Source organism: Chenopodium quinoa, unplaced genomic scaffold (assembly GCF_001683475.1).
Source record: "Chenopodium quinoa cultivar QQ74 unplaced genomic scaffold, ASM168347v1, whole genome shotgun sequence".
NCBI lineage: Eukaryota > Viridiplantae > Streptophyta > Magnoliopsida > Caryophyllales > Amaranthaceae > Chenopodium > Chenopodium quinoa.
Genome location: NW_018742577.1, coordinates 991,642 through 1,005,556, shown reverse-complemented (window position 1 = coordinate 1,005,556; position 13,915 = coordinate 991,642). Strand labels below are relative to the sequence as shown.

The window sequence follows — 13,915 nt, the reverse complement described above, 5'->3', positions numbered from 1 at the left end:
AAAATAATAGGAATTGAAACCGAAATCGGTTGTAATCGGTTGCTAATTTTATTGCCTGAAATTGAAAACAAGGGGTCCAAATGTTCAATATTGATTTCGAACCCACCCGTTCCTAATCAATTCTAGTACCATACTAATTTAGTTGTGTAGAGTGGAATAAACAAAAATTGTAAAGTAGAAAGTAAATATATTATATTGATCAAACAAAAGTCAAACATAGACAAAATAATACACTATGTGATCAAGTGTACAAATACATTGATCTGACTTGCCACTTAGATCGAGTGCAGTACATGTAGAGGTGTCTAAGATGAAGTATTAGATTTTGTCATATAAGAATTATTCACGCATCTATATCTATGATATATCGTCATACAACCTCACATGATAAATTTACTCTCTTATGTATAACAATAAGAAAAAGAAATAATAGAGGACAATAGTTCAATACTTCAATTTAGAGTAAAAGAAAAGTCCATTGATATTCAGAGTCAACAAAAACGAAATATAAGTGACAACACAACAAACTCTGAGCTCAAATTCAAAAAGAAAGAAAAGAGTTTATTCGAAAAAAAACACACACACAAACATTAGGAAAAAGAAAAATGAAAAATGAAAAAAGAAACACAAACATTAGGAAAAAGAAAAATAAAAATTAAAGATGACGACGCTCTTCATGTAGTCCGCATCGAGCACACGTAAGCAATTGCGAAACACACATTCCGACCATAAGCTTCAATAGCATTAAGCACGTCCATATGGCCCGTACTTGTCAACCTTCTTGTACTGAAAAATATTGTTTAAAAATGATCTTAATTAGAAAGTTATACTAATTAATTTTACAATAATTATAGCTTGAATAATGTTGGATGGTAAGTTATTACCTTGTCAGAAATTCCAATTGAGTTAAGGTAAATTCCATAGGATCCATTAAAACCAGCAATAGTGCCATCTAATGGCACTGGAGTTGCGAAAGGCTTAGCTTCTGTGACCTGCTCATCACGTCCATATGGTCCATATGAACGACCTAAATTGGTATGGATCGTTATCGAACCAATTTTGATATCCTTCTCAAGGTACTTTCCATACTTCCCGCTTATTTGTGTTATAAACTCGTTTTCATCCAATTCAATCTGTATGTTTACCGGTTAGGAATATAATACTAATTAGATTAATTTCGTGTGATGCACGAATTAATCAAATAAAATTTTCTACATTTATTTATTTTTTCTTACTAAAACTAAATATAAAAATATTCCCAAAATAAATAAAACATCTAATATTCAAAAAAAAAAAAAAAAAAAAGAGCTCATAGAAAAATTGATTGATGAAAAGGGTACCCAAGGAACAAAAATTAAATTATTTTGTTAAAGAGAATATACCTTTTTTCAACATCTATTAACTTATACTAAAAGCAAATCCTTCCATGACACTTGACATTACCTTGTGAAAAATTTTACCGCCTTTTTCGTTTCTCACTCTCGTTTTTTTTTTTTTTTTTTTTTTTTGTGTAAAATCTTTAAGTAAACTAGTTATACCTCGTGATATCTTCTTTCCACTTTGACAATCATATTCCATATATACCCAAATGAAATATTTCTGAATATCTTTTAAATACTTTATTTAGTATTTTGTAATATTATTGTCAAAAATATTTAACAACCGTGCATTGCACGGGATTTTAACCTAGTTTGATACTAATAGTAACGTAATTGACCAGAATATTAATAAAATAAAATAAAAATCACAAAACAATGACATCAGTTATAGTTTTGGAGGGAAAATTTTTAATGACAATATGACATGTGTCTAATTTTAAAATAGAATGATGTCAGCGATTATTACTTGGAAAAATTAACAAAAATAATCCCAACTATTGACATCCTTCTCATTTTAATCATCCCAACTACAATTTAACTTAAAATAATCCCAACTATTATGTGATTCTTCTCAAAATACTCCCTTTTACCTATTACCTGACCTCTCTTACAGGTTAATTGTTGAGTTGACTCCCTTAGTATTTTGATGATTGACATAACAAAATAAACTTTGACTAATGATGTGTGTTAAGTCTTGGTAGAACAAAAGATTCAGGTACAAACAATATGTTCCGGAGTAGGACCAAAGGGATTGGAAGTCTTGACATTGATATGCAAGCTTTCAAGAAAAACAAGCAAACTCCAGTACTTAGGATTCTATGTAAGCACAAGAGAATTTAAGTGTGGGAAGGAACTTATATTATAATGAACTTAGTGTTGCAAAAGGAACTTAATGTTTTAATCAGAAAATGATTTCAACGTAAGTTTTCAAATCAGTTTTAAAGTCCTTGAAATAAGGATAGAATAAAATCAGTTTTGAAAAGATATGTTTTGCAAATAAATAAAAGATAAATAATTCTTTAATTTAAAAGATAAGTTTATTATTTTTAAAAATAATTATTTAAAAGTTTTATCTTTTTTTATTTTAATAATAATTATCTTTTTAATAAATATCTTTAACTGATTTTTGACCAAGTAAAATTGGTTGCCTGATTTTAAGGAATCACGTTGAAAGCCTTGAGAGAAAAGTCAGGGAAACCTTACTTCCAACTCTCTAATCAACGTTCAACAACTTCCTAGTTGAAGTGAACGTGGAATATGGGAAGAGTGAGGAACAAGGTTGAGACTTTCCATCTCACTATAAAAGGCTTGCAACGTACTCTGATTTTGGAAAGGAGCAACAACGAAAACATTCAGTTCATAGAGTTTCAGAGCTTTCACGTTTTAATATAAAAGAGTGATGAGTTCCTTCCTGCCTTAATCTTCTCTAGTGCATTAGGAAAAGTCTTGTAATTACTTTTGTAATTGGGATTGGGGTTTGTGAGAGTTGTACTTGTGAGGCTTGAGTGAGTCTATCACAAAGTATAAGTGATTCAGAGTCGAATCACTGAGAGAGATAAGTTACGGTTGAGGGACCGTAGTTGGGATACTTGAGTTCCTAGAGGAACTTAAGTGCGGGCTGAATATTCATAGTTGTAAATGAGTTTTTGCATAGTGAAATGATGGTCATCCGACTTTCCGGTGGCAGGGCTTGGCTAGCTGGTTGTTTTGGTGGCTGGGTTTGGCTAGAGTGGTGGATTTGGTGGCTGAGCTTAGCTAGAATGGTGGTTTCAGTGGTTTTTGGTGGCTAAGAAAGTGGTTTTGATGGCAGGGAATGAAAATGTTGACTTGTTGTCAAGAGGGTGTTTGTTGGCTTCCAAGAAAAATATGAAACAATACCTCATTTTTCTGTTTCTAAAAATTTTCAAATTTGCGTCCAAGAAAAACAAGTGACAAATTTTAATAATATGCCAAACTGCCGATGTAGGCAGTGATTAGAGAAGAAAAATGAAGGGATGTTTGTTTAATTTTTATTTATGAGTATTATTATTAAAAAAAAGCACTAACTAATAGTAGCTTTACACATCACTCTTTTTACTTGAACAATAGGTTAAAATATGAGTGAAATTATTTTGAGAAGGCTCACCTATATTATTCTAGGTTAAACGGTAGTTGGGATTAAAATGAGAAGCAACATAATACTTGGGATTAAACTTGTTAATTTTTCCTTACTACTTTAATATTATTTATGGATATATAGTATATTTGTATGGTCAAAATATAGTACACACGAGTAATATAATTGCCAATTTCTTGTAACAATAAAATTTTTACCTCTGTAGTTTCCCCGCCAGGCCCACTAAACATTTGGGTGTAGGTTTTTCCGGTAAGGCTTGATACTTCAAACCCAACTCCATCGACAATGAATCCATGTTTGATAAATACTTTGGAAAATCGCTGACCATCATTAAGCTCAATGTACCAGTTTGTTGAACTTTCTTTGTTACCATATGGCCCATATTCTTTGATCATTTTGCGCTGGAATTAAAAATAAGATAAATTATGTAAATATATACTTCTTTCATTTCTATTTATAAGTCTCATTTAGAATATTTTGACTATTAAAAAATAGAGGAAATCTTTTCTCTCTATATGTAAGAGCAAACATAATCATATGAGATTTAGTTTTATTCGTATACTCTTTCTGTTTCTATTTCTTAGGCCCTGTTCACTTCACCTTAAAAAAAAAATATTCAGTAAAAATAATTTCGGATCAGCAAATAATTTTAGTTCTGTAAAAATAATTTTAGTTCGGTAAAAATAGTTTCAGTTCAGTCAAAATCAGTAACTTTAAAGAAGAAATATAACAGAGAGTAAGCAAAATTAAATTCAGTTCAGTAAAATTAATTTCAGCTCAGTGAAAATAATTTCAATTCAACAGAAATAAGGTGAAGTAAACGGGGCCTTAGTCTATTAAAAAATAAAAGGAATCTTTAAATTTCTATATATATAAGAGAAAACATAATCATATGAGATTTAGTCTTATTCATCTCAATGATTATACATAATCTTGAGTTGGTTTGTTTGTTGCCTATATAAAGGCTTCTTTCATATTTAATTAATGCAATATAGTGAAATATTTTTTCTCATTATAATTTTAATATTATTTATATCTAATTTTTATAATTTTTAGTAGTGTAATATTAAAAATATTTGCGATTAAAATATATAGCCCTATACATAAATGGGAGTATGGGACTAACAATATGAAACGGAGGGAGTATTAGATTACAATACATACGAAGATTAGAATTTTATCTAATACAAATTCTTGATGTGGTATTGTGGGAAAGATCAAGGAGAAAGATGATACCAACATAGAGGGTTACTCCACCCAATTTCATATCATCAGTTAGTTATACGATGAAAATTCATTTAGATACCCCGTTATAAATCATCACATATGATCATATAATTGAAAATTGTATATTTTTTTACGTACCCCGTTATAAATTCCAATAGAATTTAAATATTCTCCATTGGATCCGAGAAACCCAACAATAGAACCATCCAGTGGAAGAGGAGTTGAAAAAGGTGTTACGTCATCGGCGTCCTTGGCCTCACCATATGGTCCATACCCCTCTGGGCATAAATTGGTGTGTATCCTCATCGCAGTGATGCATATCTCCTCTAAGTACATCCCGTATGTCCCGCTAATATGGGTCAACTTTTCACCAACACTTAACGGAATCTGCATTATATTATGTATATTTATTTCTATTATATCATAGTAAAATCAAATTAAATAATAGACCCTTTTATGAATGACTATAATTATCAAACAGAGATATGAAAGAAATGTTACAACAAAAGCGTTAAATTGCTCTTCTTTTTTTTTTTTTTTTTTTTTTTTTTTAAGAAAAACGTTAAATTGTATTCTTTGTTAAAGGATCAACTCAATCAAAAACTCAAGCTGATGGTTAAAGCTCAAAAAATGTTTTATACTGCCCCCTCATGCTGACTCTGATACCATATAAGAGGATCAATTCAATCAAAGGCTTAAGCTGATGATTGAAGGTCAGGAATTCGTTTTATACCCTATCACTCTTAATACCGATTAAGCTCGACTCTAAATTGTTATTATAAAGTTATAAACTATAATACCTCAGAAAGTGATCCACCGGGGCCTGTAAACCACTCTATAGTTTTCCCACATAGACCCATAATTTCAAAGCCAATTCCATCGACAATGTATCCATGATTTATCATAATTTTCGTGATGACTTGATCATCTTTAAGCTGAAAGGACCACTGCAATCCTCGCATAATAAACACTTGTTAAATCAAAGAAAACAAATTTAAAGGAAGAATTTAAAGGGACAGGGGAGTACTATATATATGTAATAAAACTTAATTTCAAAGTTAGTGACTAAAAATATGTACTTTTTTTATCTGAATTGCCATTGTGGTTGATAACTTGGTATTACTACCGCGTGAGCAAGAAATTAACTGGACGATTTTTGGTTGAGTATCAAATAGAGGATGATGGTTTAGTTGGAATGAGGATGAGGAAGATATTTGATACATATATAAAATCGAGGATATGATATGAGAACATTCAATATTTTACATAAATTTAATCGATCTGAACGTACGATATAATTAACAAAGAAGTCTTCATTCAATAAGTCTATGAAATATACATTGAAAATACTGCTTAGTAAACTAATAAGCTAACTTTTTTATTCAGAAATGCATGATAATGTCCAGGTTACCGATTAAGGCATTATATTTAATAACACAATGGTCATTTTTAATCATTACTTGATTGTACATGATCCATCACGATTTTATTAACCAAACTTGTCTTGGTCAACTCAACTATTGTGCTTTCTTCATGATTTTATATATGATGAAATCGAATGAGTTCATTGGAATGAGTTCAGGCCATTGATTAATGATAGCGAGAGGTTAGAACATTTACATGCTCAATAAGGTTAAAACTAATGACCAAGGATCAGACGAGCGAATAAGGGTGAGCTAGGCTTGTTTTTTTTTAAAAAAAACAAATGTAAAAGATACAAATTAATCTTAAAAAAGTGGAAATCTTAATATATCTTATTCAAAGATATAAATCAGATTTTCCTTTAACTAATATATTTCACGCAAGGAAGTAGTTATAAAACGTAACACTAATTCTATTAATTATGCGTAATTTTCGGATTGACACTCACAATTAATAGAGGACTCGAATAAATTTTGAAAGGTAAATATCAAAATAGCAGATGACTCTTCTCATGTATTCCGAATTGGGCACACGTAAGTAACTGAATAACGTCTAGTTCATTAATGAGTTCGAACACTGGTATTTTAGGAGAACAGTGGGAGTAATATAATTATTTATGCTTACATATAATTAATGTATACCAGATAACCTAGTAGTCCTTTGCTTAGGGTTTCGTGCTCTCGTCCCTGGTTAGGGTTTTTCCGTTTGTTGCATCGTTGTCACCCGATTCCTGTTCGTTTTCTGGTAATTTTTCTCATTCTTGACTCAATTTCTGGTTTCGATTGGTGTTAGTATGGACTCGAAGGTTTTAGAGGACTTAGGTAACCTAAAACTTACAGAGGACGAAAGCAAGATTATTGGGGAGAATTTTGAAGCTATTGATGAAGAGAACATGAAGGCGAAAATCTCCTTGACTCTAGCTGGAAAACTCTTGACAGTTCGCCCGTATAATGTAGAGGCGATGAAAAGGACGCTTCGGAATGTATGGAGGGTCAAAGATAATGTAGCGATACGTGTGGTCGAAACTAATCTGTTCGTTTTTTTCAGTTTTTCAGTGAAGAGGACAAAACTAAGGTTATGGAGGGTTGTCCTTGGTTCTTTGATAAGAAATTAATGTTGTTAACAGAGATAATGGGCGATGAACAACCTTCATCAGTTTGTTTCTCATCATCCCCCTTCTGGATTCGAATTAGGGATGTGCCCTTCAATAAGAGAAATGCGGATTTTGCATATGAAATTGGCGAACACCTGGGGGGATTTTTGGAGTATCATGATTCTGACCCTTTAGGCTGGGATGCTTTCCTCCGCATTAAAGTTTCGGTGGATATTAACAAACCGTTGAGAAGGGGACTAAGGATTGCTAATGGTTCTTCTTCCCCAAGATGGTGTGGGATTCAATATGAGAGATTAGCAGATTTCTGCTATTACTGTAGTCGGTTGAATCACACTGATGTTGAGTGCCAATTTGTCGAGAAGGATGTGGCAAGAAAAGAAGTGGTATACGAGTATGGTCCTTGGCTAGGGGCATCACCCAAAAAGCAAGATCGAGGATCAATGTTTGACAGGGAAAGGGAGAAGTCTTGGTTGTCAAAAATTAAAGAATCAAGCAAACCAAGATTGCCAGGTTACTCTGATCCTAAGGTCGTCCGCAAAGGCCCACCTGGTGTTTCACTTAAACTATCCTTTACTACTCCTGAGAGCCATAAAGAACAGGAGGCTGCTGCCAAGAAGGTGGGATTTGACAGTCCTCGTACCTTCTCTCTGCCAGAACACAAGTCAAGAAAGAATGAAGCCTTGCTGCATGATCCAGTTGCTCATAACCCGTACTCTGAGGTCACTGAAATTTCTACAGTGCAACATGCTCAATGCCCCCCTGCGAAAACTTGGAGAAGAATTGACAGAGACGTTGATGCATCGATGGTGGAGTATGAACCAATTGCTGGCAAACGCAAGTCTAATGCCCCTAACTCTCCAACAACTGTAGATGAGTCTTCGGTTGGGAAACGGCCCAGAGTTAGCCCTGAGTTGATTAATCAAGTTGTTTATCCGGCGGTGGTTGACATAGAGCAACCACGCCCTTCACAATGAGTACACTGTGCTGGAACTGTCGGGGGATTGGCAACCCCCGAACAGTTAGAATACTACAACAGTGGTGTTCTTCTATATGCCCTGATTTTCTGTTTTTGTGTGAAACTAAAGTTAATAAAAATATTATTGAGAATAATAAATTTCGCTTTGGTTTTTCCTATGCTTTTGGTGTTAGTAGTATTGGTAAGTCGGGTGGTCTGTGTATGTTTTGGAAGGATGGTACGGATTTTGACTTGATTTCTTTTTCTCAAAATCACATTTGTGGGAATGTTAAACCTAGCTCGGGTGAAGGGTGGAGGTTTGTTGGCATTTACGGTTGGCCGGAAGCAGAAAATAAACACAGGACGTGGGCTTTGATCAAACAATTGTGCGAGGGGTACGAGGGTCCGGTTCTGATGGCCGGTGATTTTAATGAAATTTTGAGCTATGAAGAGAAGGAAGGTGGAGCTGATAATATTCGTCGTTCAATCCCTGAGTTTAGAGAAGCCTTGCAGGAGTGTGGGTTACGTGACCTTGGCTATGAGGGGCAATGGTTTACATGGGAAAAGGGCCTGACGGTTCAAACTCACATCAGAGAAAGACTGGACAGATTTGTGGCTAATGCTGCGTGGTTTGCTACCCACCGCTGTTCAACTATTGAGAACTTAACCCGTATCAAATCCGACCATTCCCCAATTTTTCTCAGGCTAGGAGAACATAGAAAAAAGAAGAAAAAAAAGAAAAAGAGGGGTTTTCACTTTGAAACTTGCTGGTTGTTGGAGAAGGAATGTGAGGAAGTGGTGCGGTGTACTTGGAGAGAGGGAAGGGGATTGCTCACATACCGTATTAAGGAGGTAGCAGAAAGCTTGAAGATGTGGAGTGGGAAGAAATTTCAGAACTTAAACAAGCAGGTGTGTGACACAGAGGAGGAATTAAAAGCAGCGAGGGGGGAGGTTGTTACGGAGGAAGCTCTTGTGAGGTGCTTGGAGTTAGAAAGCAAGCTGGAAGATCTCCTTGACAAACAAGAATCCTACTGGCAATTACGCTCCAGAGCTAAGGATATTAAGGAAGGAGATCGAAACACTAAATACTTCCACCATAAAGCCACTCAACGCAAGAAGAAGAACGAGATTAAGGGTCTTTTTGATGAGAATGGGGACTGGAAAGAGGACGAAAGTCACTTGGAAAAAATTGTAGAAAAATTTTATCAGCATCTCTTCACTGCAGGTACCCCATCTGAAGAGGCGTGTGAGCTGGTCCTTGATGCTGTGAACCCTATCATTACTCCGGAGATGAATGACGAGCTGCTTAGGCCTTTCTCAAAGGATGAAATTTTTGCTGCTCTCAATCAAATGCATCCTTGCAAAGCCCCATGACCGGACGGTACGCATGCTATTTTTTATCAAAAATTCTTGCATATTGTTGGTGATGATGTGTCTCGATTTATTAGTAATATTTTACAGGGAAATAATTCTATTAGCCCTGTTAATAATACTAATATTGCCCTTATCCCGAAGGTTAGCTCCGCTACCTCTATGACCGATTTTAGACCTATTGCTCTTTGCAACGTACTGTATAAATTAGCTTCTAAAGCAATTGTCTTGCGCCTGAAAAATATTCTCCCGGGTGTAATTTCGGAAAATCAGAGTGCCTTTGTGCCGGGTAGACTTATTACAGACAATGCGTTAGTAGCTTTGGAACTTTTTCATACTATGAAAACGAGATGTAAAGGTAGAAAGGGTCTGATTTCTTTGAAGCTGGATATGAGTATGGCCTATGACAGAGTGGAGTGGAATTTTCTTGAGAAACTTCTGCAAAAAATGGGTTTTGCTGAGGCTTGGATCAGAATTGTGATGGACTTTGTCACTTCGGTCTCGTATTCATTTATTGTCAATGGTGGGGTGTGTGGTTCTGTGACTCCTTCCCGCGGTCTTCGACAGGGGGATCCCCTATCCCCGTATCTATTTATTCTTGTTGCTGATGCTTTTTCTGGTCTTTTGCGGAAAGCTATGGTTGAAGGCTCGATTCATGGAGCTAGAGCTAGTAGAAAAGGACCGGAAATTTCTCATTTACTTTTTGCAGATGACAGTCTTCTTTTTGCAAGAGCCAATCGAAGGGAATGCTCAAAAATAGTTGAAATTCTCAACATATAATGAGGCAGCTTCCGGACAGAAAATTAACTATGAAAAATCGGAGATCTCTTTTAGAAAAGGTGTCAGTACGTCATTGCAGGAGGAGTTGATTGAAATTTTGGCAATGAGACGAGTAGATACTCACGGGAAATATCTTGGTATTCCCACCATTATTGGAAGATCTAAAAGGACGGTATTCATGGCTCTCAATGACAAGATTTGGAAGAAATTAAATGGGTGGAAAGAAAAGCTTCTTTCTCGAGCAGGGAAGGAAATCCTCTTAAAATCTGTAATCCAAGCGATTCCCACGTATCTTATGGGTGTTTATAGATTGCCTTTTAGTGTTATCCAGGACATTCATTCCATGATGGCAAAGTTTTTATGGGGTAGCTCTAATGAAGAACGTAAGGTTCACTGGAAGAAATGGGATGATCTCTGCACTCCAAAATGTCTAGGTGGATTGGGTTTCAGGGACTTGCGAATTTTCAACGAGGCACTCCTTGGAAGACAGGCTTGGAGACTCACTAAATTTCCTAACTCTCTTCTAAGCAAGGTTGTGGGCGCTAAATATTACACAAATTGCAGCTTTCTGGAATCTCACTTGGGATATGCTGGCAGCTACTCATGGAAAAGTATTTGGTCCTCAAAAGCTTTGCTTAAGGAGGGTCTTCTCTGGCGAGTTGGTGATGGCTCTACAATCAATATTTGGTCTGACCCGTGGATTGACAGTGGCTCCAGTAGATTCATTTCTTCCCCAAAAATAGGCTCGATTGAGATGGTTGCAGATTTGATCGATCACGAGAGTAGAGAATGGAAGGAGAATATTATTTCTGAAAATTTTAATGCAATAGATGCTCGCAGCATCTTAGCTATCCCCTTGTGTTCAAGCTCTCCGCAAGATTCAATCTGCTGGGCATTCTCCATGGATGGTACATACTCGGTTAAAACGGCATATATGTTAGGAAAATCGTGTAACTTGGACGATTTTCACAGAACTTGGGTTGACATTTGGAAGCTTGATGTCACACCTAAAGTACGCCATTTCCTCTGGAGAATCTGCACAGGTACTCTCCCTGTTCGAGCATATTTGAAGTATCGTCATATGGCGGAGGTCGAGTCTTGCCCTTAGTGTCCAGATAGCCCTGAAACGATCAGACATGCCCTCTTCGAATGCCCTGCTGCCAAAGCTCTCTGGGTGGAATGTGAATGTCATGAACTTGCAGCCTGGCCGAGTGATTTGAGCTTCCTCGAATTGTTTGAGGGATGGAATAAGCAAAGCTCACGCAAGCAATGTAAGGGGGCCATCCTTATGTGGAACCTTTGGAGAAGACGCAATGAGAAGATCTTCCAGGGGTCCGAATCTTTCCTTCCTGTTCTTGTTGACAGAGTTCAGAGACTTGCAAATGAATGCATTTCAGCCTCGGAAAGGATTTATGGGGTAGCCAGAGTAAAGCAACGGAGCAGCCCAAAGACTTGGCAAGCGCCTCCTGATGGTGTTATCAAACTTAATTGCGACGCGTCTCTGTGCACGGAAGGCTGGGTTGGGCTAGGAGTGGTTGCTCGAAACAGCAGTGGTGAGGTCCTGTTGGCTGCGTGCAGAAGGTCCAGAGCTTTTTGGCCTCCAATTATAGCTGAATGCAAGGCTGTCTTGATGGCTGTTAGGCTGGCGAAGCGCTATGAGTTCAAAGATATTGTGATTGAATCTGATAGCCAAGTCTTGGTTGGAAGGTTAAACAAAGGCTCCATTTTTCTCACCGATCTTGATGGCTTACTTGAAGATGTGTTTAATTTTTGTAATTCCTTTAATTCTACTTCTTGGAGTCATATTAAAAGGGAGGGCAATAGTGTAGCTCATCACTTAGCCCGTATTGTGCCTTTTGGTTGTGAACAAATTTGGGAGCACCATAGCCCTTGTGAGGTTTCCCCGTATGTACTTATGGACAATCTATCAATCTAAGGCCTTCCTCCCGGTTTCCTCAAAAAAAAAAAATAAAAAAAATTAATGTATACCATATACTCGTATTTAACAAAGAATTCTTCATTCAATTAGTCTTTGAAAAATACGCTGAAAATACGGCGGGTTTGTAGTAATAAGTTGAAAATACATCGGCTTCGTGTTAAGTTTCATTTATTATTTAATATTGCATGATTGATAATGTCAGCGCTAACATGTTGAATATGCCTCCCTGAATACAATCTCAACCATTATTGACATTAAGTTTAATCAAGACCATAGACATTATATCATGAATGTACATGCTCTATATCATGATTTATAATCTTTTTATTAACCAACTTGCATATTGTCCTAGTCAACTCAACTATTGTTTCTTTCTCATGATCGATGATGAAAAGGAGAATTCAATGGAATGAATTCAGGCCATCAATAAATGATACCTAGAGTTTAGATAATTTACGAGCACAATCTCAAAGTTAATGACAAAGTGATGGGATTGGAGGAGCGAATAGGTTGTTTCTTTGTTTCTAGAATTAGATTATAAGTTGTATAATGTTGATAATTAAAAAAAAATTGTTAGATTAATGCACATGGCCTGGACCGATTGCCAAAAACTGTCGGAAGCATAATTTACAGACGGCCAACCGTCGGTATCCTTGAAACCTCCAACGGTTTAGTATAGCCAACAGTGGTAAACTGTGGTAAACTAGTAAGTTGAGCCTGAGGTACTACTGTTGGATGTTCTTGGTTCGTAGAGGAACTTCGAACTAGAGGCTATAACTTGTAGTAGGTTGTTGCCCTATTGTAGTGGGTGGTGGTTTTCTAACGCTTGATATGTGCACTCGATTAAACCAAAAAAACAAGGCGAAAAGAACAAACCTGTATTAGATAAAGATCATACATGCATTGTGTTTGACAAAAAACATACTTGTATTTGATAATGAACATACCATTACGAAGAACATAAAGTCTTTACAAAAAGAACGTAAAAAAAACTTTATTAAAATTTCCTTAAATATTACACATTAACTGAAAAAAATCTTAACCAAAATTTCATTTCTCCAAAAAAAGTTTTCTCTCTTTCTCTCCAAAAATTCAACTTCTCATAATAATTTTAGTTTTCACTCTCTAATATTATTTTCAACCAAAAATAATGCAAGATTTCTTTTTCAATTTTCAATTTTCAAGATTCAAAATTCAAAATTCAAGATTTAAAAATTCATTTTCAAAATTTTAGTTTTCAAATTCGTTCTTATTTTTTAGCCATTTTTAAAAAATATTAGTTAATGAATTAATATGATCTATTTTTCGCTAACAATTATATAAATAAAGTTTTAAACTATAGTTTCTGAAAAATGACCATTTAAAATATGAACATGATGACACTATTAGAATTTGAACATATAATTTTTAAAAATTAAAGAACCAAGTTTAAACTAGCAGTCCGGAAAATCGCCCGGAACACACACTAGTTTTTATTTAAAAGTGGATGTTTATCTTAGTTATAACCCATTTAATTATAAGTTCTCCTATCCTAAGAAAAAAATGAATAAACACCGTACCCAATTTGCTCCTCCAATCCCATCGCTAGCTACTTGATTGAGCTCATAAATAA

At 35.4% G+C, this 13,915-nt stretch overlaps 1 protein-coding gene across 1 annotated transcript; it reads right to left on the bottom strand.

The window, feature by feature from the left end:
• Window positions 1-338: 338 nt before the first annotated feature.
• LOC110720740 (mannose/glucose-specific lectin-like) lies at window positions 339-6,006 on the bottom strand. The gene is made up of 6 exons (XM_021899783.1): window positions 5,802-6,006; window positions 5,523-5,669; window positions 4,861-5,109; window positions 3,693-3,896; window positions 885-1,133; window positions 339-786 (listed from the first exon to the last, which is right to left on the bottom strand). Exons 1-6 carry the CDS (start codon window positions 5,943-5,945, stop codon window positions 745-747), a joined length of 1,035 nt encoding a protein of 344 aa, XP_021755475.1. The 5' UTR covers window positions 5,946-6,006; the 3' UTR covers window positions 339-744.
• Between the last annotated feature and the right edge of the window lie 7,909 nt (window positions 6,007-13,915).